At 36.6% G+C, this 27500-nt stretch overlaps 2 protein-coding genes across 5 annotated transcripts in view; one reads left to right on the forward strand and one right to left on the reverse strand.

Moving 5' to 3' along the window:
• Positions 1-27500, forward strand: part of LOC135206092 (potassium voltage-gated channel subfamily H member 8-like) — a 421415-nt gene that overhangs the window by 15825 nt on the left and 378090 nt on the right. The gene's annotated exons all lie outside the window — the stretch shown is intronic.
• LOC135206005 (fibroin heavy chain-like) lies at positions 20309-21217 on the reverse strand. The gene has a single exon (XM_064237177.1). The coding sequence runs from the start codon at positions 21215-21217 to the stop codon at positions 20309-20311; it is 909 nt and encodes a 302-aa protein (XP_064093247.1).

Below are 27500 nucleotides of genomic sequence, written 5' to 3' on the forward strand. Positions count from 1 at the left end.
CTTTCCTCTCTGGCAAATGGATGTTAACCTCTTTCCTCACTTGTAAAAGGATTTTAACCTCCTTTTCCTCACTTGTAAATGGATGTTATCTTTTCCTCACTTTGGTGTTACCTGTCCTTGCAGCTAGTCACCTGGTTCTATTCTGTCCCATTCTCAGCTAACACGCTTTGTCAAATAATGACATATTTTCCTCCTATAAAGAGGAACAAGGAAGGAGGTAAGAAATTCTCGAGTTGGGATAATTGAAAATTTCAAACATATCCCAGTTCATTCGCTTTTTTTCTGCAGGGATGATGAGATTTTTGTTACCCTACCTAAGGAGAGAAGTGGATTTTAGTCTGAAACAAAGAAGAAGGTAAGGGATTCTGGAGTTGAGAGATATGGTGGTCACACTTACGAAATTCGCCAGTCCGTTGTTAATAAAATGCCCTTCATTGCTGCCCTCTTATGTTTTCCCTCGGTTTTCCCTTTCCCCGATCATTTATTCATCATTTATCGTCATTCATTTTTCAATCATGATTCATCAGCGTCCCTCCTTCCTTGATATTTCACGTTGAGTTTTTATTTCAGTTTTTCCATCTGGCTGTTTTCGTTGTTGAATTTTTGAAGTTTTCATTATCAATCTTTTTTTTTTAGTCACTTCTGTGTCGCATCCGTTCTCCGTTTTGTACTGTTTTTCCTTCCTTTCTGTTTTCATTTCTGAGTCTCGTTTCATATCTGAATTTTGTCAACGGTTCCCCACCCCTCCTTTTTTTTCCTTAATTTTTGTATAATTTTTCGTTCAGTTTCAATTTCATTATTTCCCATATTTTTAATCTTCCTGTGTCTGTCATTTCTTGCATTTTTTATTTGGTTTCCATATTGCATCCTGTTATTGTTTTTTATTTTTTTTTTAACTTTCGTTTTTCTTTTTTCTTCTTTTTTTTGGTCACCTATCTGCTTCATGTCGCTGTGTCCGTAATTTTTACACTTCCCTCGTTTTTCTTTGGTTTTCTTCAGTTTTACTCCTCTTTTTCTACCATATTGTGTTGTTTTTCATATTAATTCTTGTCATCGTTCTCTTAAAGTTTAACCTCGTTTTTTCATCCAGTGACTAACTTAATGCTCTGGCTTCGAAGGGTATATTCACTCAGCATTTTTTCGAGGTGTAGTCACTCTCCGTATTCCCATTTTCAATTTTACTCTATTTTTCCACCCAGTGATTACTTTGGTGCTAATGTCTTTGAGCTCAACATATGCGCAACCAAACATTTTTTTCCAATTTTATTTACTTCCCCCCTCACTCTTTAATTTGATTTCCACTGCTGTTCAGTGTTTCATTTTTTCAAATTTCAAAATTACCAGCCATTTCAGCCTCGCATTTTTAATTACACTTTCTTTCCAAACGTTCTCCGTATGGTTAGATGAAGATTTCTTTGTAACTTTGTTTCCCTTTCGTCGTTTACCTAGACTTCTTTCATTATCTTTTTTTTATAATTAAAGATTGCGACGAAAGTTGTGTGCTGATTTATAAGGAGATTGTTGTAAAGGCGGGTGTCGGGACTGTCAATCATCGAATAAATTTTGGGAGAAAAAGGAACGAAGTGATTCACGGAAGGAGTTGTAAATTTTGAGTAGAATGGACCTTCTTTGGAGAGGTGGGGGGGGGGGGGGGGGGGGGGGGGGGGGGGGGGGGGCCTGTTGAAGAGGGGAGGTCCATTAAAGATTGTTAATTCTAGGTCGAATTTTCCAGACGCTCTATTTTTCATGTTTTCCATTTGTTTATCACTATTTTATAAGTTTTCCTTTTAGATTATATTATCTCCCTTTTTCTATCTTTTTTTCCCTGCTGATTGCACAGTCTAGGTGGAATTAAACAATTTTATTTTTACTGTTTTCCATTTCTGTCATTTCCAAATTTGTCCTCAGTTTATTTTCTTTCTTTTCCACTATTTATTTACTTTTTTGTGCATTCTTCATTTCATTTCACTTGCTGTTGATAATCATCTTCCTTTGATCTTTCTCTGTTTCGTTTACACTGTGTGCCATTTTTATTTATGTTTATCATTACGCTTATCTGCTCTCATTCGGTATGTTATTTTCTCTCTGTTTATTTATTTATTTATTTATTTATATTTTTTACTCCACGTGCTTGCCACCCCTCGCAGTTTTTTTTTTGTTTTTTTGTTTTTACTTTACCTTATTTTTTCGTTTGTACCTGATCCTTGATCATGTTTTCATTACTAGTTTTTTCTTCTTGTATCCGGATCTCACCTTTCTGCATCTGATCTCTCTCTTACTTTCTTTTCATGATTTTATTTCTTATTTTCGTTCGTTCTAGACCTTCGTTGTACCATTTTTTCAGTTCTTTGTGCTTTCATTATTACCTTTGATTTATGAAGGCAACTCAATATATATATATATATATATATATATATATATATATATATATATATATATATATATATATATAATGATCAGCCCACTGGAACAGATTGGTTATGACAATGACCTACTTTCCAGATAACATGATCACGAAAATGAAAACATCCTTATGGACATGACCCAGTTATCTCTGTAATACAAGAATTTCAAACATTGTTATTATCACCTGTGTCCTTCTAATAACCAAAAATTCTTGAGGACCTGTCGGCCATTTTCTGCTTCGCCAGTCCTTTTTTTTTTCCATTCCCCCACCCATCAGGTCGCTTACACTGATCTGGGCAACGTTGCCTTAATGAGAGAAATGTTCCTCCCCCCCCCCACCCCCCAACCCCCTCCCGTCATTTTTTGTGTTTGTGGGACCAGTGCCCGTTTCCCCTCGTCCTCTGCAAATGCCTTCATTACGCTTACGCTGTCACATTTGTTTCCGTGACGGGCATTATTGGGGCAAGCTTTCTCTCTCTCTCTCTCTCTCTCTCTCTTTTCTTCTTCTTCTTCTTCTTCTTCTTCCTTTTGTATTCAAGATTCTCTCTCTCTCTCTTCCCCCCCCCTCTCTCTCTCTTTCTCTCTCTCTCTCTCTCTCTTTTCTTCTTCTTTATTCCTTTTGCGTTAAAGATCCGTTTCTTCTTTCTCTCTCTCTCTCTCTCTCTCTCTCTCTCTCTCTCTCTCTTCAGCGTCTTTATCCTTTATTCCTTTTGTGTTCAAGATCCGTCTCCTTTTGGTACGCCTCCTCCTCCTCCTCCTCCTCCTCCTCCTCCTCCTCCTCCTCCTCCTCCTCTCACCGTAACCCTCATTTTCCTGTTTTTATTTCGCCTTCTCCTAAAAGGGAAATATTGATTTTCTGTTATCATATCTGTTGGAAAATTAACTGAAGGGGAACCGCCTCAGATAATGCAACATCCTCCCAACCTCTCTCTCCTTCTTCCCCTACCACCTGTCTCTCTCTCTCTCTCTCTCTCTCTCTCTCTCTCTCTCTCTCTCTCTCTCTCATTCGTGTGTCGATAATTTAACGTCTGGTCGGACTGGGATAAAATAGTGTAAAATTGATGCACTGTAGACATTACTCGAGGGTCTTTGCAGCGTCCCTTCGGGCCCCTAGCTGCAAGCTCTGTCGTTCCATCTTACTTTCCACCCTCTCCTAACATTGTTTCATTGTGCTACAGCAAGGTTCCCCCCCCCCCCCCCCGTTCAGCCCCCCGCCCCGTTACACCTTTCAGACCTTCTTGCATTCAATTTTCCTTTCAGCGCTGAGTGACCTCATAGGTCCCGGCGTTGGGCCTTGGGCCAAAGTTCTCTATTCCATCCACTAATGTTAGCTCTGTTTCGAATCTATTTAAAGTAGTTTTTTTTTAAATGCTATAATATTATGCATATGTTTCCGAGGGAGTTTTTTTTTGCGTATTAATGCTTCGGTGTGATTAGATTTAAGCCAGATGGGCGGGGGAGCGGGGGGTGGGGTGGGGTGGGGGGGAGAGCTTGAGAGGAGTTTTAATCGTGATATACGTTGCATATTTATGTGATTACAACAATGTATCAAGAGATTGTAAATTAATTTGGCTTCTAAACATGTTGCATATAATGTATTACTCTCTCTCTCTCTCTCTCAACACACATACACACACACACACACTCTCTCTCTCTCTCTTGTTCGGTGTATGTGTACATACTCATACACGTACATGTATATGAACATGACGAGACACCTATATATATGCGTTTTCACTTAGCAAGAGTTGATGACGATATGGGGTATGGCTGAGGGGTTTGGACGGGCCTGGGCGGGGGAGGGGGGGGGGGCGAGTGACGGGGTTTTGTTTGTGTGGTGGGTGTGGTGGGCGGGGGGGGAAGAAGAGAAGTAGGGTGGGGGGAGAGGCCGTCTAAAACTGAAGTGTCCACATCATACATTTCTGAATTGCGAGAGAGAGAGAGAGAGAGGGAGATAGAGTAAGTATTTATTGATGGAAAGGTTTGGACGAATCGTATTGAAGGTAACAACACTTTCAGATATTCAGTTTTATTTGTTCATTTATTTGTTTCGGTTTTTTTACTGTTTATTTGTTTATTGATGATGAATTTTCATTATTATTGTTATTATTATTTTTATTATTGTTGAGTTTTTATTTTCCTGTTTTTGGTGGTGATGACTGTATTATTATTATTATTATTATTATTATTATTATTATTATTATTTTATTATTATTATTATTATTTGACTATCTTCCAGGCAGACATAACTTTAAACCGTTAAAGATTATAGTTGCTTCTCGTAACATTCCTGTATTTTTTTGCATTACAATTTTCTCAATTGGATTTATACTCGTTCTGGCATTTTTCATTTGTGTACCTTGCCTCCCATACAGAACTTAATTTTAACTATAAACGCGAACCGTTTCATTTCTACTAAAGCCGTCAGGATATATAGTTGTGATGTATTTGCTTGTATTGAAGGCTGTTTCTTCCCCCATGCAAATGCCTCCTGGACTGAGCCCCTTCGCTCGGCTGGCTTTTAAAGTGTTCCCGGGGCTTTGGACGTTCACCTAACTGCCACGCGTTGCGGGAAAAAAAAAAAAAAAAAAAAAAAAAATATCTATATATATATATATATAATATATATATATATCTATTAAATATATTATATATATAATATATATAGATATATATATATATATATATATATTATATCCATGCGCTACTCGGTCGCTGTGTGAAACTTGACCTTTTCCAGTTGGGCGTTATTTGTTTTGTTATATATATATATATATATATATATATATATATATATATAATATTATATATATATATATTATATATAATATGATATATATATATATAGTATATATATACATATATATATATATATATATATGTATATATATATATATATCTTTATATATATATATATTCATATTTTATATATATATATATATATCTATATATATATATATATATATATATATCTTAATTCTATTGGAATTCCATCTGTTATATATAGTTTGTGAAAGTTTTCACGCCACGAGAGTTCGGTTATCGGATTCACATATTTTTTTTCTTGATTCTCGGAAAGGAATCGCATCGGTTAGTTTAATTTTATTACTATATATATATGATATATATATATATATATATATATCTATATATATATATGTATGTATATATATGTATATATATACATATATATATATATATAATATATATATATATATATATATATATATGTGTGTGTATATATATATATATATATATATATATATATATATATCCTCTGCCGATTTGTGTGTTTGCTTGTTTGTTTGCTTTTGTATGCGTGCGTGTGTTTCTGTTTGTGTATAAAAACATGTTTTGAGTGTCAGCTTCATGTCGTGAAAGCTTTTTTGTCTTTCAGTTTCCATGTTGACTTTGAATGTCTTTTCAGTTCATAGATTCACTTTGATTATTTTACGAAATGTAAAGACGAAAAGGTTTCTAAAGAAATTGCAGAGCTTTTAAAATGGTTTTTATAGTTAAGGTTTTACTTTTAATGTCGTACACTGCACTGTTTATTTACTCTTAATTCACATTTGTTTTTACCTTTCGTTTTCTCTCTTTTGTGTTTTGTGGAACTTTAGGTTGTAAATTTATGTCCTTTTAGACCTGTTGCGTGTTATTGTTTAGTTGTCTTGCATTATGAATTTCTTTATTGAATAAAGGGAAAACACGCCTAAGGAACACAGAATAAAGTAGCGTTTTGCAGAATTTAGAGTTTAAAAGAAAAAAAAGAAATAGTAAGTAAAGTAAATTAATTCCCACCTCTCTCTCTCTCTCTCTCTCTCTCTCTCTCTCTCTCCCCACAAGGGAGAAAGGGAATTTCAACTATTGGTTTGCTTTTAACAGTCCTCCGTCCCCCCGCCACAGCCCCAACGCCTTTTGTTTTTCCTTTGGTATAGAGATAAAACTGTTTCCACTTTCTTTTGTTATTTTGGATCCGTCGGTTCAATTTCATTGCCTGACTCTGTTATTAAAAGACTTCTTTTTCTCGCGGACAATCATTGTTGTTCCTCGTTCGAAATAATTTTTATTTCATCGACTTTCTAATTTGATTATTTTTAAGTATGTCTCCTAATAATTCTCTCTCTCTCTCTCTCTCTTTTTACTCCAATCGTCAGGATATGTTTCTAGCATGGTTTTCTGTAAGAGTATGGGATGAGGTTGCAAGCCTCACGCCCTGTTCTGTAAATGTTTATTGGCGAGAGGCTAATCGTGTTTAACCATTACCTGTATTCCCGAATATGATTCTAACCATTATTAGGTCATTTGTCCTCAGTTCGACACAGTTCTTATCATTATTTCGATGTCTCTCTCTCTCTCTCTCTCTCTCTCTCTCTCTCTCTCTCTCTCTCTCTCACACACACAAACAAACCAATAAAAGGTGGTAAGCATTGCGATTTCCATTTGCGAGTTCTCAGTTGCATTAAGTAATCAATTTAATGTGCCGAAGTGCGCGGGAGGAGAGGTGTGTGTGGTGTGTGTGTGTGTGTTGCGGTGGCCCATAAAATCAATTTATTATGAACCGAAAAAAATTTCGGCCGCTGTTTCGGAACTTGGCGTTGAAATAAGCAGTTTTCTACGGGGAATTTTTTTTATTAATTTTTTTTTATAGCTACATCATTAAACATCTGCGTTATTATCTCCAATGACAGTAAAGCCACTCGGTCGTAAGATATAAACGTATTTATATATACGTCTTTAGAGCGTCGGGTATTTGCTGCATTGTCTGAAGTCCTTGGACAGGTCAGAAAAGGTCAGATGATGACGTGATCGAGGTTACTTTAGCTTTTGATGTATTTCGAGCATGGATGTTACATTAGGATCCTTCCTGAGATAGCCAGGAAGTGCAATGATCTTTCTGTTGGGTTTTATTGCATCCTTTCAGTCGTCAGTGGAATGAATTTGGTCAACTGATGACCTGATTCCCGGCGACTGACTGGGTATTGGCAGAGTCACTTGATGTCCATCTACCGATGAAATGGCGTTGTGTTAGGATTTGAAAAGCGCGCGGATGAATTAAGTAAGGGCTTTCAATCGGAAAGTGTCGTCAGAACACAAGGTTTTCATGCTGTGTGAGCATTTAACCGTTTTTTTTTCCCTTTTAGTGTTAAACGATTTAATCGTATTTTCTGTCTTGGGAAACCAGAAGCATGGAGGAAATTCGGAAGCTCTTTTTCGTACTGTAGATCATTTAAGGCATAATATGGATCATTTCCTATTGAAAGACCATGCACAGAAGGAAGCGGCAACTGACATATCCAGAAACCCCTGACTTAACCTTAACCTCTGATTGTATGGCTGTATCAGATAACTTTATTAACAAGGTTCTGGCTTGAACCATCATTGTCAGGTCATCAATCGTACTACTTCATAGATTCAGAAAACTTTGTCGTTTACGTTTCTCTTGTCATTGTAATTACGATTACCAGCTTTTATAATGCATCGCTGAGATGCCTCCAAGCCTTTCGTCAATAACGTTCAAGTAAGCTCTGTTCACGCTGGTAATGCTCGTATTAATTCTCATTTGACTGCGAAGGAATTAATACATATAATCGTCCTCGCCTGAAAGTCTTTGATGATCGAGCGTTCTGTCAAGGCCTTGATCCTGACTTGAATCAGATGTCTCTATTGACCCCTGCTTTGGCAGAAAGGGAAATTATCTTTCATGGCCTGTTGATTATGATCGTTTCAGTAATGGCTTCAATCGTGTTTTCTTCATGGGAGTATAAGGTGCAGATGTTGCTTCAAAAGCTTGGACCAAGCCTCTCTTCTGCAATTCATGTTTTATCTCACTTAGGTTATTCGTGTTTGTCTACCCTCTTATGGAATAAGCGCATATAGGGAGAGGATGAAAGAACATGTTAAAGAGGGGTATTTTTAAGAGCTATATATATATATATGTATAATATATATATATATATATATATATATATGTATATATATATATATATATATTATATATAGTATATATATATTATATATATATATATATATACGTATATATACACACACACACATATATATATATAGAATATATATATCTATATATATATATATATATGTATATACATACGTATATATATATATATATATATATATATATATATATATATATAGTATATATATATATATATATATATATATACATATATATTATATATCATATATATATATATATATATATATATATTATATATAAATACGTATATATATATATTATATAATACTATATATATATATATATATAATATATATATCTATATATATATATATAATATATATATATATATATATATATATATATTAAGCGAATATATGTGTGTGTAAACATTATCCCCATAGACCCATAACAAGTTGCGCATCGAGGTTAAAATAATGGACCAGTTTAATCCCCGTGGATTGATAGCTCGTACCCTTTCAGCTTAAAGAGGGCGGCCATATTTAGAGATATTGAGCCCAATTTAGTTATGGATGGAAAAGTATATATATATATATATATTATATATATATATATATATATATATATATATATATATATATATATATATATAAACGTGTAATGCATATATTTATGTATTGTTTATATTTTCTAGTAATTCGATAATTTTTTCCCGTGGTATTCGCTTATTTTATGAAGTCACGTGCATCTACTGTGATTTTTTAAGCATATATATATTATATATATATATATATATATATTATATATATATATATATATATATATATATATATATATATATATATATATATATATATATATATATATATATATATATTACATAGGATGTCCCAGCTATCCCAGGTATGAAACTCATTCCTGACACTGCCAGAATGAGTTCCAATGCTTCACCGCAAAGAGATGCGTTTGAATCTCTGTTTGAGGTGGTGCCATAGATTCAAGAATATTAATCAGTAAAAAAGTCCTTTAAGTGAAGCTTAGAGAAGTTTTCCAATCAAACAGTTACAACTCGCGTTCATTCTAATTCTTGAAACTGGAGCTACAACTGTTTGAGTATCCGCCCATCTGGAAAATGTTTGTCAGAACAAAAAGGCCGAGGTATTAATCATTCCCGCTGCAACGGCGACGTTAATCCCTGCTTTGCCACAAGGCCATTAATCATTTCTTGCAACGAAGGCATTAATCTTCACTTGCAGCAGGAGAAATTAATAATGTTCCTTGCAATGCGGGCGTTCATTCTGATTTGGCTCTGGGTTGCCATAGATAAACTCGTGGGCGGTAAAGACGTTTTTCTCTTCCTTTAACGTTTCTCCTCACTTACGGAAGAACGCTTGACGTTTCTCCTCACTTACGGAAGAATCTTTGAACGGTTCCTCCTCAACTTAACAGAGAACGGTCAATTGATTAACGTTTCTCCTAATTACAGAGGACACTTGAGTTTCGCTCCTTAAACAGAAGAACCATGAATCATTAACGTTTCTCCTCACTTACAGAGGAACACTTGACGTTTCTCCTCGATTACAGAAGACCCATCAATCATTAACGTTTCTCCTCACTTAGAGAAGAACACTTTGACGTTTCCTCACTCACTTACAGAAGACCTCAATCATTCAATTACGTTTCTCCTCACTTAGAGAAGGAACACTTGACGTTTTTCTTCCTGTTACAGAAGACCCCTCAATCATTAACGGTTTCTCCTCACTTAGAAGAACCCACCCTTGAACGTTTCTCCTTCCTAACGAAACCCATCCAATCCTTCGTTTCTCCTCACTTAGAGAAGAACACTTGACGTTTCTCCTCACTTACAGAAGACCCATCAATCATTAACGTTTCTCCTCACTTAGAGAAGAACACTTGACGTTTCTCCTCACTTACAGAAGACCCATCAATCATTAACGTTTCTCCTCACTTAGAGAAGAATACTTGCCGTTTCTCCTCACTTACAGAAGAACCACCAATCATTGTTCCTGTTGCGGTAACGAGATCTTTCATCGATTAGGATAAGGATTTTAATTAGTGATTTTGCAGAGTTATCCATCGTATTTGCAGTGTGAGCGTTATATACTGATAGTTCTCGCGAGGGATGAATTCGTCCTTGACAATTAAGCATCGAAGGTTATTGCTTGCAAAAGCACTCGTCATTACCATTACCATATAGCCATTTCTCTAACAACACCCACAGTATATTTATTGATACCCGCGCTTTCTTTTACCGTATCATTTGCCGATGGCTGGAACCATGGATAGTGTAATAAGGCTTTAATCACCAATTCCACAATTAGAGATGGAATTATAGCTAGCAATTAAGTCGATGATGATAATTGATGTGATAATTTCTGTTGACGAGTGTTCAAGGTCACTGGTTCATACTTTTTGGAGTGTGTTCAGTAAACGCTGGGGGAGAACTCCGCCGAAATGGAGGTTTGCTAGAAAGTGGGACACTGGTTCCAAAACGTAGGTCTTGCATAAGTACGTAGAATCTATCGAAGTAGGTTTTCGTATAAGTATGATGCAATATTTTAATATAATGGCCTCTTAGGCTTTATTTAGATTTTGTACATATCAATAGAGACGCCTTCTTATACGTAATAATATAATAATAATAATAATAATAATAATAATAATAATAATAATAATAAACGTTCTTCAATGTATTTCACATATGAATATTGATTTGAGCTTTTTGAGACAAGATAACTGACTAAGGTTTTTCAGGAACTCAAAAATTACTGCTAGTAAATGTATTAGAAAAAAATTACCATAGGATTTGTCTGATATAGGGAAAATCGGTGATATGAAATATAATAATAATAATAATAATAATAATAATCTAATAATAATAATAATAATAATAATAAAAACACTGATGATGCCATCCTCTTTAACAAAACATGGTTGAGAGAGGGTCCCCTACCTTCATATAATAAAATAATATAATAATGATAATAATAATGTGAGTAATGAGTCATAACTGATTATATATAAAATATAAAGAACAACATAGATACGTTAATAAAGAAAATGAAATCATTGATATGCATATATATATATATATATATATATATATATATATATATATATATATATATATATTATATATATATATATATATATATATATATATATATATATATATATATATATAGTATATATATATATATATGCATATGTATATATATATATATATATATATATATATATATTTATTTATTTATATATGTGTGTGTAAACATTATCCCCATAGACCCATAACAAGTTGCGCATCGAGGTTACAATAATGGACCAGTTTAATCCCCGTGGATTGATAGCTCGTACCCTTTCAGCTTAAAGAGGGCGGCCATATTTAGAGATATTGAGCCCAATTTAGTTATGGATGGAAAAGTAAGTCCTTTGTAGCTCCTGTAATTGAATTATGGCTCATATCAGTTTTGTGGGATTGCATATACACGCATATATATATATATATATATAACGTGTAATGCATATATTTATTGTATTGTTTATATTTCTAGTAATTCGATAATGGCTTATAATTGAAGTGAAACAGGTGAGGAATTAAATCCAATCTTTAATTTTCATATTGGTAGTAAGAGATTATATATAATATATATATATATATATATTATATATATATAATATATATATATGTATGTATGTTTATATAGTATATATATCGTATATATCACGTATATATATACGTATGTATGTATCGTATGTATGTATATATATATATATATATAATAATATAATATATTATATATATATATATATATTATATCATTTACGTACACATACATAAATGTCTTTGTTCGTGCATGGGCGTGTGTGCATCTTTAGATAAGTATGACAACGACCAGCAACATTTTCTGAAGAAATGGAAATGTATAAAACAACATTGTATATATTTGAATTCGGAACTTTGTCGATACAAGGCCCCCGATACAATGCCCTTTCGTTCTGCAACACAAACGAGATAATTTCCGCCATGTCTGCCTTCTGCTGATGTCTTTTAATTAGATATCTAAATGAATATACCTACATTCGCAGTGCTGGCTGAGGGAGTTGCGTTGTCTCCGTATCTGATCTTGCCTGGGAGTAAATTGAAGAGGAATTATGTGCAGAGAATCATAACTTGAACACATTTAGCAGCGTTTTTTTTTTTTTTACGCGTTTGAGCTAGTCAGGCCTGTTCTGCCTATTTTATTCAAGGGAAACCATTTTTAAAAAACTGCAGTTGCTTATTTGTAATATTGTGTAATATGTAAAAAAATTTTCAAACACTTGCAGCAGTATTGAAAACCATCTGTCTGTGGCATGATCATTATAATCTCTCTCTCTCTCTCTCTCTCTCTCTCTCTCTCTCTCTCTTTGCCACCAAGATTTTTCTTACCAGCCACATTTACTCTTCCCTCCACTCTTTTCATTTATTATTTCTTCCCTTTTTTCTTTCCCCCTGTTTAACATACCCTTCATTTAATCCACCATATACATTACCCGTAATTTTTACCAAAAGAGTTTTACACCTTTTCCCCCTCTATTGTCAACAAACCATTTCCTTGATGTAAAGTCTCTCTCTCTCTCTCTCTCTCTCTCTCTCTCTCTCTCTCTCTCTCTCTCTCTCTCTCTCTCTCTCTCTCTCTCAAAACAGTGTTATGTGATATGGTCTTATTTTGCTCTGCACTTGATGCTATTTTACTGATTTTTCTCAACTACCATTAATTAATTCATATATTCATTTATTTATTTATTTATTTATTTATTTGTTTATTTATATGTCTCTACTTGTCGCTTTTCTCTTTTTCACATATGGACACTGTTACGTGGATTCTTCCTTATCACGTTAAATTCCTTTTTTGTCTTGTTTTCGTATGAATTTGCAGTTTAATATATCTGTCTATCTATCTATCTATCTATCTATCTATGTATCTATGTATCTATCTATCTATGTATCTATCTATCTATCTATCTACATCTATCTATGTATCTATCTACTATGTATCTATCTATGTATCTATCTATATATATATATATATATATATATATATATATATATATATATATATATATATATATATATATATATATATATACATAACATACATATCTCCACATTTATATTCATGGCACCGAATATTTTCCCGGGCAGGTAATGATATAATTACCTTCATAGCGGAACCGGCATTGGGAGTAAGTCTCGTCACGCGCGTCTTTTTACCCTCGAAGGCCAGCAATGCTCCCCATATTCTGCCCAGAGGGTAGTATTGATCTGTGTGCTCTCTCTCTCTCTCTCTCTCTCTCCTCTCTCTCTCTCTCTCTCTCTCTGGCCGCGGAGATGAGAGGAGAGAGAGAGAGAGGTGCAGGGAAAGAGATGTAAATTGATTAGCTGTGCCCTTATCGCTTACACCTGTAATGTGTATCTCCCTGGCGCCATCTTTCCCACCCACCATCATCGTATCGCAACAGCACCCTCTCCCCCCCTCCCCCCTCCCCCCTCCACCACCCCCCACCTTAACATATTAAGTCCCGGATGTTGCTCGTGTCGCAAATCAAATTCTGTGACACATTTTCTCTCGAGTGTCACTCGCAAGGACGAACTCTCGGTTCCAGTTGACACTTCGGAGCAGTGTAGAGGCTTGAGAGGTTGGATTGAAGGTGGGAGGGTGTTGGGGGGGGGGGGGGGGGAAGGAGTGGAGGAGTTTTCCTAGGTAAGGTGTTACACGTACGAAAATATTTTTGGAATTCTTAAGCACGGTTAACCTGGTGTCAGTATTTTTTGGTGTCTAATTTTTTATATTTTTTTCCATGGACGCTCCTCTCCTCTCTCTCTCTTCTCTCATCTCATCTCTCTCTCTCGTCTCTCTCTCTCCTTCTCTCTCTCTCTTCTCTATATATATATATATATATATATATATATATATATATATATATATATATATATATATACAGCATAGGATCAACTATGTATTGTATGTAATAGGGATGTTTCTATGCGAATGAAGAGGGAGAAAGGTGCATGTACACGAACACAGTGGGATGCACCTCGTTCATTTACTTGTTAATTAGAAACCTTCCGTACGTGTTCATTTACATTTAATTACGATTTTATATACGTGAATTTTAGGGGAACACCTGAGAACCAGAGCAAGACTACGCAGACTCTCGCGTTTCCATGGGATAGTCAGTGAAAGTAGAAAATGATAATATTATTCTTTTCACGTAATGGATCTTTCATTCTCAGCCATAACGCGCAGTGTGAGGGGAATATTAAATTTCAGCTTTCCAGTTGCAGTAGTTCAGAAGTACTATGCCTTTGTTAAAGCTATAGTTTTATTCTCTGCAGGATACGAAAGGCTTTATCATCACAGCTTTATATTCTGGCCATATTTTTTCTAATTTCTTTGATTTTCAATTCGAATTCGGAAACTTCGAAGACAGTAGGTAATACAGTAGAATTTAAAACAACTTCCCTATGATGTGGAAACTGAATGTGTAATTGCAGTAACCCCCATTCTCGAACCAAAAATAAAAATGGTATTCATTTCGATTTTGCAAACACGAGTTTTATAATTGCAGATATATAATAGTTTTTAATATATTCCAAGGAAAACAGACGAAATCTAGCAGCTTTCTTATCCGTTACTGAATATTGTCTGTCGCTAGGTCAAGTTTACAGGGCTTGAAAGATAAATGGTCGTTCTCCCAGCTGGTGCCACCTTGTGAGTTGCCGTTGCCAACGAAGTTCGCTGTACCGTTTGTTTGAACGTTTGGGCAATTCTCAGTAAATCAGTGTCATTCCGTAATGTGCCATAATTTTAGAAGCTTCCGGAAGACAGTATTTATGCTAAAGAATTCTCAGGATGTTAGGTTTAAACGTATTTCAATTTGTTGTAATTCATATTTCATGGCCGCACTTGTTCATCGTGGGACCAACCGGAATTGATTGACGTATTGATGAAAATCGCCTATATCTGTATGTATTTATTTATTGATATTACTTATTAATTTTTTTCTTTTTTAATAACTGAGCTTTTATTTGTGCATTTCCTATTACTTCTGTTACGTCCTCCAAATGAATGCCATATTGTTGGGAAGCTCGAATTTCATGTCAATGGTTTGTGAGTTTGTTCCATATGAATTGGGTACTTCTCCAGAATAATGATATTAATAATACTTTCGAGAACCTGCTCGATTCTCCTTCTCAGTCTCGGTGTTTACATTTACCCCACTGTGAATTTATTGAACCAGTTCATGAAAAATGTACGTAATTTCATGCCATATTTTCTCAAGCCATCCGCGGCGCACTTGCAGTGAAATTCTCCATTTATTTTTACGTACAGCAAGCTAGCAGTGAAATTTTCATTTTACTTTTACCTACGGCAAACGGCAAACTAGCAGTGACACTCTCCATTTCCTTTCACTTCTGGCTCCTCCTTCAAAGCCGCCTTAACATCTCCAGTAAGAGGCGAGATGGCCTCTCGAAACCAAATTTCATTTATCACCGGACGGGAAATTTCCCGTCACTCGGAAACCTGCATTGATAAATCTTTCCGAAATCCCCTGTGCCAAGAATATAAACTTGCGCGGTTCGGGCTTCTGGGGGTAAATGTTTATTGCTATGTCCAAGGGTTCGAGGATTTCCGCACGCACTGTTGGTATGGAGGAGTTATAAATATCTATTGATAATTCATCACAGAGGTACTGAATATTCGTGTGTGTGTGTGTGTGTGCGCGCGTGGCATGTGCGTGTATACAGATGTACACACACACACATATATATATATATACACACATATATATATATATATATATATATATATATAATGTATGTATGCATGTATGTATGTATGTTTGTGTGTGTATACGTATGTATGTATGTATCCGTATTTTTTTTAGCTGTTTAGCAACAGAAAGTGTAGCCATGTAGCGAGAAAAAACTTGTAGCATTATATACTTGTCATCCACTAGGTTTGAAGAAGTATTGTTCGTCTAAATATTTACTAGATGCATGCGGACAGCTCACGTAACCCGATGTAACCACGTTTTTTATGTGTCATTTCTCTCTCTCTCTCTCTCTCTCTCTCTCTCTTGAAGCGACCATTCTCAAGAGTTGATTCTTTGCCTCATCCAGTTCCTGCCTCACCCGTTGATCGTTTTAGGAGGTTTGAGGTTTTCCTAGTTTTGATTTAAGCGATAGTTTTTAAAACCTTCTCTCTCTCTCTCTCTCTCTCTCTCTCTCTCTCTCTCCGTTCGACAGACCACCAGATCCGAGATCATATTCCGCTGCTCAGACCACCAGAGATTGGCCAGATTTAATAACCACTGGGCCACAAGGGGGCGAAAGAGAACGTGTTCTAGAAATCCTCACGTAACCTTGCCTTGACCAGTGACACTGTACTGCATTGTCGTAAATATCCTAATTTATTTGACTGCTTAAAAGCAAGAATAACAACTATTATTATTATTATTATTATTATTATTATTATTATTATTATTATTATTATTATTATTATTATTATAGGCAGGTATAAGTAGGTAAATTCCCTTAGCACGCATATGCTTAAGAAAGTGCGCACAATTGCGATGGTAATGATAATGAGTCTGTAAATAGAGCATAATTAACGCTCATAACCGATAACAATTATGTACTAATTTAAATTCACTGCTTTTACTGAGTAATGAAGGATTTATTATGATTATTCTGAGCTGCATTAATTTTTGTGAATTGAAATTTCACGTTTGTGGTGATACAATTTTTCTTCGTAATCGTAATTGAATTTCTCAGTGTTCCAGTCGAAATGTTTTTAGTGTATAAACTGCTTGAGAGAGAGAGAGAGAGAGTCATTCTCGAAAACCCAACGTTTGCCTTATCAAACTCATCTCTGAGTTACCCCATTTTCCCGTTATTTCTCATGCCAGAATGGTGGTGGTATGAGGAATACGCCACATATTGCATTCCTCCTGTCTGGGTCATGATGGAGTTTGCAGAACGATAATTAGTTCCCTTCTGAAAAGTTCAAAGGTCGATAAAATTGGGGAGACTGTTCAAACAATCGTGGGATGATTGTGTATAGAAGAACCGGGTAATACAGTTACTTTATTCCTTTGGCTGAATAAGACAAATAATAGTCTTCTTAAAGCAGTTTTTAATTGTACTTTTTTTTAGAGGGTCAACAACAATTTTAAAATGGAGGAACCTTATTTCTTAGTAAATCTCAAAAGTAAGCAATTAGATATCTAATGTATGATGAGTTTATTTTATGCAATTTACTGAGATTAAAAAAAAGTTTTAATAAATGTGAAATTGTACTTTTTTAAGGTATGAATAGTTTTGCATTATGCTCTGTAAAGTTTTTTTGTGTGAATATATGTATGTATATATCTAATGCATATGGCTTATAGCTGGAATAATGGATTCAATTAAATTTAATTCAATTCAATATAACTTGAGGTTTAAGTAGCAATCAGCGCCTACCTGTAATTTAAAGGTGGCCGAATTTACTAACTCCTCCTCACTAATGAGAATCCCGAAATCGATTTCCGGAGGGGGAACCGTTAATGAATTCCGTACCTGGTGGTTTGTCTGCAGTGGTGAGACGCGGACGGGGTGGAAAATGTCTTATGGGTTAGCAGACGCATCCCGTAAGGCTTCCTGAGAACCGAAATATTAGGACCTTTTGGAGATGGCTTAAAGGGGGTGAACGTCGACATCTGTTACTTTGTAGACTGAAAGATATTTAAGTAGTTATCGTGTCTCCTACTTGGAAATTTCTTTAATCCTCTACCAATAAAACTTCAAAACATGTCACTGTAAACTTTCTCCCCTCCTCCTGTCGGCGGATCAGTGTCTCGCTCGCTTGTCAGTTTTCATCTAATTCTTGTCTTAGTTAAGGTCAGTGCAACCTCATGCGGTGCACTGTAGGCATTACTTAAGGTTACTTGCAGCGTGCCTTCGGCCCCTAGCTGCAACCCCTTTCATTCCTTTTACTGTATCTCCTTTCATATTCGCTTTCCTCCAGTTTATTTTCCACCATCTACTAACAATTGATTCATAGTGCAACTGCTTTGAGGATTTCCTCCTGTTACACCTCCCAACCCTTTTACTGCCAGTTTCCATTTCAGCGCTGAATGGCCTCATAGGTCCCAGTGTTTGGCCTTTGGCCTCAATTCCATATTCAATTCAATTCAAAGCTTATAATATGTTGATGAATGTTGGAACAGTATGCTCTCTTTTGTTATATCCTTTGGTGTGACGTAGGGTTCTGTGCTCTCTATTTTTATCCTGATCATTAACCTCATTCCTTTACCTCTTCTTCTACACGCGCTGTCTGTAATGATTTGACACGCCACACCTCTCATCCCCCCTCCCCCCCTCCCCCCGCCAACCCCTACGCCTTTGTCTCAAAGCATCCATTGTTGTCCTTCCATCTCGATTGCTTTCATTTCTTCCAAGGACCCCTTTGCGAAGAGTTGCCTGAAAGGGACGCCCATAATCTAACGCCTGTAATATAGTTCCTGGTAGTTTCTTCGTTTCATTTTTTCATTCAGGTTTTCATGTTCTGTTTTTGGGACCGAATTCAAATACTCCTCTGTATCAATATCTCAAATGTACACCGTTTCGAACTTATCTCAAAGAGATCGATGAATTCGTATTGCTACACCTGCGTCTAAAGTTTGTGAGTTTAGTTTAGTCTAAAATCCTTTCTCCCCATATTGTTGAGTTCTTCGTATTAGCCACATCATTCAGTTTTCAGAATGTTGCTCTCATATTTGGGTTGCTTTCTTCGTTGCCATATTTGCTATGTTAATCCACTTCTAGAACGGCGTTGTCATGGCTTTGGCGTTTCTCATTTGTTCCCCTTTATAGCAGAATCAACTTCAAGATGGCTAGACCAATCACTGAAATTGACCCTTCCGTTTCCTGTACCAGGAAGGTGACCGCTCCTTGTTCTATCGATACTTTTTTAGCTAGTGTTCTGCATAGATAGAGAACTCGTCCGCCATCACACTGCTCATTATAGTAATTTTTTTTCTATAAAATCAGTAGTGAAATATGATTCGTAATCAGTCAGTCAGTTAGTCATTCATCAATCTATGATACCGATACCTTCACCTTGCCTGCGTTTTTCGCGATTGTTGTACGTAGTCTTTTCTCCTTTATAAGGAAGGTTAATATTTACTTCCAGCATCTCAACACAAAGAAGCACACAGTTATCTCCTTCCTCCATGTAAAAGAACGACGTAGTCATGAAATCACTCACGTAATGCTGCTTCGGAATTGCTTCTGTTCCATAAGTGACTTGAAGAGTTGTCATACGAAAGAAAAACTACTCATATGACGAACGTTGATTGATTTGCTATTTAGGTGGCGCATTGGTTTCAAGCAGTTGCTTTCCAGTCCTCTGATGTCTTGCGTTTCTGGTTTTGATTTGCGTTTAGTCGCTGCGTAACCCACGCGATGTCAATGTCACGCAATTTGCCATTTGCTTTTAAGGGAGACGATGACGATTCGAGCGCCCAGTAAAGGGATGGAAATCAACTACGCCTACGTCACGATCGTATCAGCGGCAATCGAGATGTTATGCCTTGTCGGATATTATGGAGAATATATTTGCACGAACAAGCTTATAAAGGAACAGCTGAGCATACATGTCTCGGACCGGTATTTGATTTCAATTAATCAAGCATCAGTGGGTGACAGCATCTTGGGAAGTGGAGGAGGTTTGTTCGGGAATCATAATACAAGTTACGCAAGAGACAGAAGAAGCCGATTTCACTCGAGAATTCTGTTGCTGCTTCCATGTTCCCTAATTAGCGCGTCGACATCTCATGAGAGGTGGATTAGTCGCTTGATTTTCCGGTTTTTGAGTCCTGCTTATGATTTCGTTGCTTTCTGTCCTGCCCGGTCTAGTTGCAGACCACAGATTGCTTTTTCCAACTCAAAGCGTTAGCTCCAGTTCCAATTCCAGCATTAGCTACACCTCCAAATCCAGTATTAGTTCCAGCTCCAATTCCAGCGTTATCTACACCTCCAAATCCAGTATTAGTTCCAGCTCCAATTCCAGCGTTATCTACACCTCCAAATCCAGTATTAGTTCCAGCTCCAATTCCAGCGTTAGCAACACCTCCAAATCCAGTATTAGTTCCAGCTCCAATTCCAGCATTAGCTACACCTCCAAATCCAGTATTAGTTCCAGCTCCAATTCCAGCGTTATCTACACCTCCAAATCCAGTATTAGTTCCAGCTCCAATTCCAGCGTTATCTACACCTTCCAAATCCAGTATTAGTTGCCAGCTCCAATTACCAGCGTTAGCAACACCTCCAAATCCAGTATTAGTTCCAGCTCCAATTCCAGCATTAGCTACACCTCCAAATCCAGTATTAGTTCCAGCTCCAATTCCAGCATTATCTACACCTCCAAATCCAGTATTAGTTCCAGCTCCAATTCCAGCGTTAGCAACACCTCCAAATCCAGTATTAGTTCCAGCTCCAATTCCAGCATTAGCAACACCTCCAAATCCAGTATTAGTTCCAGCTCCAGTTCCAGCGTTAGCAACACCTCCTAATCCAGTATTAGTTCCAGCTCCAATTCCAGCATTATCTACACCTCCTAATCCAGTATTAGTTCCAGCTCCAATTCCAGCGTTAGCAACACCTCCAAATCCAGTATTAGTTCCAGCTCCAATTCCAGCGTTAGCAACACCTCCAAATCCAGTATTAGTTCCAGCTCCAATTCCAGCATTAGCTACACCTCCAAATCCAGTATTAGTTCCAACTCCAATTCCCTCATTTAGCTCCGGCTCCAGTTCTAGCATTATCTCCAGAATTTTACAGCATTAGCTCCAAGTCCGACTCGAGTATTAGCACCAACAACCCCCACCCAGACTCCATTTCTCTTTAGCAAATGGCGTGTTTTCGTGATAGGGTGTAATGGATGAAGCCTTATTAACAGCCCCCCTAGCCCCCAAAACCCCCATTTACAAGCTAGAGTCTCTGTGAAGTAGAGTAGATGAAAGCATTTGACTGGTTAATATATTAAGAGTTTATATTATGTACTTAAAAGGCCACCATTTCCCCAACTAACCGGCACCACCACCTCCCCCCCCAAATCGTATTAATCCTCCCTGGAGCTGCCTTGTGCATTTAGCCGAGTGATAAAACCTGTTTGGATAGAGAATACCGGATGGTTTTCGTCGCTTCATTGAAGTGGAAGGTTTAAGGTGGAGCCATAATATTCACAGAACCATAAACGTTTGCAAACGCGCGCGTAGGCGCGCAGGATCGTCTTTGTATGGAGAGGATACCATAGGGGTTTTATATACTCTCTCTCTCTCTCTCTCTCATCCGAAAAGGATACGTTGTGATGTGGCCTGCGATATATTATTATTATTACTGAGGATAAAATCCGACCAATTTTATTGTCTACTAACTTCCTATTGTTGGTATTGCTGTTGCGTTTACTGCTGTTGCTTTCTGGTAGGGATTTCTGGTAGGCTAATTCCTCTGGAGTTGCTTTCATGCCTGCCGTACAAATAGCTCAGGTTGTTTCCACTTACTGGTATAAGAAAGTTAGGCTATTTCAGTATTTACAAGACACTGTCTTTATTTATTTGCCGTATCTATCTACTTTTTTTTTATGAACATTCGATTCAATATTATTGCATCTACATTTATGGTGCTAAAGTTACGCCATTGTTCTAGATAAGTATATTTAATTCATTCCACTTGCGAAAGCTTTACTATCTGGGCAGAAAGGAATTCCCTTCTTGCCACCAGGTCCGATTGAACAAGGATGCTATAAACGTTGCGCCGTTTTCATTAGCCCGTTACATCAGAGACATAGAATTTTTTTTTTGTATCCCATTTATTTTTATTTTTTGGTTTTGGGGAAGGAACGCATATCCAGCGCTTCCGTCATCAATCATCCAGAGATACAGAATCATCCGTCATAAAGTGATTCCATCTGTCGAGTAAAAGAGAAACAAATTGCTACGGGGAAATAGACACATGCGTTCAGATGGGTATTTCTCTCTCTCTCTCTCTCTCTCTCTCTCTCTCTCTCTCACACACACACATAAAGGATAGAAGAGTGTTTTTAAAATTGGTTCCATTTCAGGCTTTTTTTGTTTCAATTTTTCAATTTGTAGTGTATCAGGTCTCTCTCTCTCTCTCTCTCTCTCTCTCTCTCTCTCTCTCTCTCTCTCTCTCTCTCTCTCTCTCACACACACACACAAAACACACACAAAGGATTGGAGTTTATTTTACAATTTGGTTCTATTTCATCCCTGCTTCGTTGTCATTTGTAATACATATCAGGTTTCTCGTCTCTCTCTCTCTCTCTCTCTCTCTCTCTCTCTCTCTCTCTCTCTCTCTCTCTCTCTCTCTCTCTCTCTCTCTCTCTCCCCGAACTTCTTACTCTCTATACGTTGTGTTAAAATAAGGTCCAATATAAACATTTCAACCTTAATTAGCACGAACCCCCTTATTATAAGGTTCACGTACGTTAAAAAAAAAAATATCCGGAAATCTCTTAATTAAGGTTAACAAGCCAAGCAAAGTGCATTACACACTTATTGCACTCGGTGAAGGAGGCATGATTTTTAGATGAGGAGCATTAGATATTTGTTCGGGAAATTTGAAATGACCCCCAACTAAAATTACAGTTTGTGTGATTACATATACATATGTGTGTGTGTGTGTATGTGTGTGTACATTAAATTACTTATGCAGTGAATTTGTGCTTTTGTAGTAAATATGTGAATATATATGCATGTATATATTATGCATATATAGTATATATACCTATATATGTATACTTATTTATATTTATAAATGTGCTAGTAGCGTATTCTTCGTGGAGCTATATGTGTGTGTATGTGTATATATATACATAGACTATATACATTCATATATTTGGATAGATAGATAGATATATAAATAGATAGTACCTTACGAGCAAAAACCTAGGTAATTGTGAAGGACACTGAACATGCAAGACAAAGATGGCGTAATGGATTGTATCCCCAAGAGAAAACCCCTGTCCACAGCGTTTGTTGATAAGCAGGAGTCTCAGGAGATATGAAAAGTGGAAAAAGTAAGGCCTTCTTTTATCCCAGAAAGAAAAAAATATCAGTGGAGAGAAATGCTGAAGTTCTGCTGTGAAAGGTTTCCAGTGTATGGTTGTGGCTATTGTGGCTAGGGAATTGGACTAGTGACATTACCGAAATCTATAAGAACGTACTTAGAAAGTATTGTAGCGTCTATAGTTCCGAGCGGATCGGGGATTCTCTTGGAACTGAATCCCACGTTACGGAGACGTTGTAAGAACTAGACCTGATAAGGACTCAGGAAGCTTAGAATGATGACAGTTATAAAACACCATACTTAAACAAATGCCTTGTCAGTTCTTAGGCAGCACAAAGAACAGCTTCCCATTTTCTTGGGATATTGCTGTTCGCTCTGACGAAAGAGTCGCTCTGATATTTTCCAGCGTCAAGAATGAATCCGGATATAAGCAGCACTGAACTGATTAAGAAGAACTCATGTTTAAGTCGCACAGAAAAAATAAATTTTATATGTAGTCGTTTGGAAAAGAAATACTCGTCATTTGAACAGAGCCAGAAGCTAATTTGTTGAAGAGGTTGCAGAGGAGAAAATGTAGGCATTTTATTGAGAACACTTAATATTTTCATTTTCCCTTCCACATTTATGGAAACGATTATATTCGTTTTCACATTTGCTACTGCGTACAGTATCGTAATCAATAATTACACTACCAAAATTGCAAGAACTATCTTATCATTTATTTTTCATTACAAAACCTTTAAAATCATAGACTTTTTCATACGTTATTCATGAAGCTTAGTTGATTGATTTCCTGTTTAGACATCTTAAAATCTTTAGAAGTAAATAGAAAAAAAAATAAAACAATCGGAAAATGAAAAATATATATGACAAGTGTAGTGCGTCTGGAAAGGTATTGCATTTCTTGTTATTTCTTTGGCAGAGGCGTTCATTATTTTCCTCCTCCCTTCCCCACTCTCTCTCTCTCTCTCTCTCTCTCTCTCTCTCTCTCTCTCTCTCTCTCTCTCTCTCTCTCTCTCATTTATCTATTTATACACTTGCCATGTTTTTGACTCATGCTCCTCTCTCTCTCTCTCTCTCTCTCTCTCTCTCTCTCTCTCTCTCTCTTTATCTTGTCTCTCCTCATCCTTCTCCTTTCTCCTTCCATCTCTTCCTCCTCCTGCTTTCTTCCCCGTTCTATTCCTCTCTCCTTCGTCCTTTTATTCTCCTCCTCTGTCTTTCCCTCATCCTTTCCATCCACCATGCTCCAAAATGCCCTTTACCACCTCTTCTCTCCTCCTCCTCCTCCGCCTCCTCCTCCTCCTCCTCCTCCGCCTCTTCTTCCTTCTCCTCCTCCTCTTCCTTTTCGTACTGTCGCCCACTCGGCAACATCCGTCTCGCATTCACCTGTAACAAACATCTCTGCAAAAGAGAAGAAAAAAGATATTTTTTTTTTTTTTTTTTTCTTTTTTTGTCTCCTTCTATTCATGTGACATTTCATTCGCTCAAGTTTAAGTTCCTCTTCGACTCTTGCTCTTCGAAGCTCTGGGACATTTTTTTTTACTTTGATTTTATTTACTTTTTATTTTGAATTTTTGCGTATAAGCATGCGTATGTGTCTGCGTATTTTATGTACTTGTGCGTAGGTGCGTAAAGGTTGTCAGTTTGGTCTTTTTCCAGTTGTGCGTTGTCGATTTTATCCCGTAAATGTTTCATTGCTGTCAGTCAGCGAGTGATGTATGGCGTCTCAACCGGCATCTGGTTTATGAGAGAGAGAGAGAGAGAGAGAGAGAGAGAGAGAGAGAGAGAGAGAGAGAGAGAGAGAGAAGGGGGTTGGTGGGGTGCAGGATACATACACAATGTATCAAGTTAAAACTCTTTAAAACCATACTCTGAATAATGGTAAACATAGAGCTTTCGGTGTTTCAGATTCCATTGTGAAGAGTTCAGTGACTCTCGATAGCTAGGTCATTATTTTGTTGTTGTTAATACACTTTGCAACATTTTATTATTTGTTAGTATAATTTACATGATTTAATTATTTGTTATTATACTTTACATTATTTTATTATTTGTTAATATAATTTACATTATTTTATTATTTGTTAATATAACCTTTACTTATTTTTTGTATGTTATACTTTACATTATTTTATCATTTGTTCTACACTTTACATTATTTTACTGTTAGTTATTAAACTTTACATTATTTTAGTGTTTGTTATTATACTTTATTTTATTATTCTTTAGTATACTTTGTCCTGCTTGTTTTCTCCTAAGGGGTTTTTCCTATAAGATTTTGTCCCAAGGAAAGTTTGTCAGGGAGGGGGAGGGGAGAGGGAGGGAGTGGCGGGGTTTTTGTCCTTAACGAGACTGTCTCTTGACTTTCCTCTTTACGGGATGTCACTGAAGAACGGGTCCTCCTTTACTTGAACTCAGCAAGCTGTGCAGACCTCTTTTTTAGGTATTTGGTAGACATTTCCTCCAGGTTTTTTTTTTTAAATAATGGTCCTTCCCTTGTCGTGACATGTGGTGGAAAGGTCTCTTACTGGGATGAGAGGAATCTTTAAACTCTCGACTTCAAGACCAACTTATCACTTCGGCTTTGATAAAAAGAGAGAGAGAAGAGAGAGAGAGAGAGAGAGAGAGAGAGAGAGAGATCCTATTCTGTTTAGATCTATAGGTATTGGATATTTTGCTTGTGTGTGTATGTTTTTTTTTAATGAGAAGGCCTTTAATTAAAAAAAAAAAGAAATACCTCAGCTGGTTTTGGTGACTCAGTCTTTCGACCTTGCATTGAAGAACTGCCATTTCTTCAGACATCTCGTGAAAACTTCCTCACCTACGATGTTGTGAAGGAAAAGCACACCTCTTCAATTTTCTTTTATACCTCAAGTTTGGAATTTTTTTTTCTTCTTTTTATCTTTCGACCATGAGTGGGAAGGTTTTTTTTTTTTTTTTTTTTTTTTTTTTTAAAGGAAAGCATCCAAAATGAAAGATTTTTCCTTTCGTCTAATGAGGAAGACAGCTTTTCATGGCAGCAGTGGTGGCATGACCTTTTTGCGACCGTATTACCTTTTGACTTGGATGGGATCTGAAACGAGTAGTAATGCTTATTTCATCCACGAAAAGGAATAAATTGACAGCAACGTCAGTTTTGAGGACCTGAGTAAGTAGGCTTTTCATTCAAGATATTTTTGAGAAACCTACTTTTCAATAAGAAGGTCTCCTCTGCCTTAGGGTTTGGGTGTGTGGGATGTCTGTCAAGATACGAATTGCAAAATTCCCATTGCAATGTGGTATAGGGGCCAAGGACTAATCCTACTTTAAGCTTGCAAGAATGAGAGTTTCCGTGCAATTAATACCGTCACTTAATGCCAGTTAAGATGCCTGAACCGGTCTTTTGTAAACATTGTTTGTATATGAAACTGACAGGCATTAGTTTTAGATTCATGATTTTATCCGGCATTGTTGCTTAGAGGAAATTGAATCAGAGGTAGGCTTATCTATTTCGGAGATGTCTTGAACAGAGAAGCCAAGGAAGTTCTGCCCAAATTCAAGAAGTGGATGAACGTCTTATATCATTATAGTTGATTTCCTGACAGTAACAGAGGCGAATTTAGTGCAACTCTCCTGTTATCTGGTGTCTTAGCTTTCCAGTGAAACGAACCCAGTGTGTGAAGGCACGATTAAACTTGCTTGTTTCTGTTGATTTATTGTTTGTCTTTGTTGTCGTCACATATCTGTTTCTTGTTCGTTGTTGTTTTATTCTTATTTCTGTTTTTGTGTATAGTTATGTTTACTGTTTTTCTTGAGTTATCGGTTACAGTTTTATTACCATTTTATATATGATAAAGTTTATTGGTATTTCCATCCTTACTTTTTTTTTCGCTCGTGGGCCCTTCTGCAAGTTACAAAATATATGGCTTCAATAATCCGGCAAAAAATACAGGAGGTGCGGGGGCGGGTGGGTTGTGGGTTGTAGGGGGGGGGGGGGGGGGGGGGGGGGGGGGTGGTGGATAATAATGAAGACGT

Source organism: Macrobrachium nipponense, chromosome 29 (genome assembly GCF_015104395.2).
Source record: "Macrobrachium nipponense isolate FS-2020 chromosome 29, ASM1510439v2, whole genome shotgun sequence".
In the NCBI taxonomy this organism is placed as follows: domain Eukaryota; kingdom Metazoa; phylum Arthropoda; class Malacostraca; order Decapoda; family Palaemonidae; genus Macrobrachium; species Macrobrachium nipponense.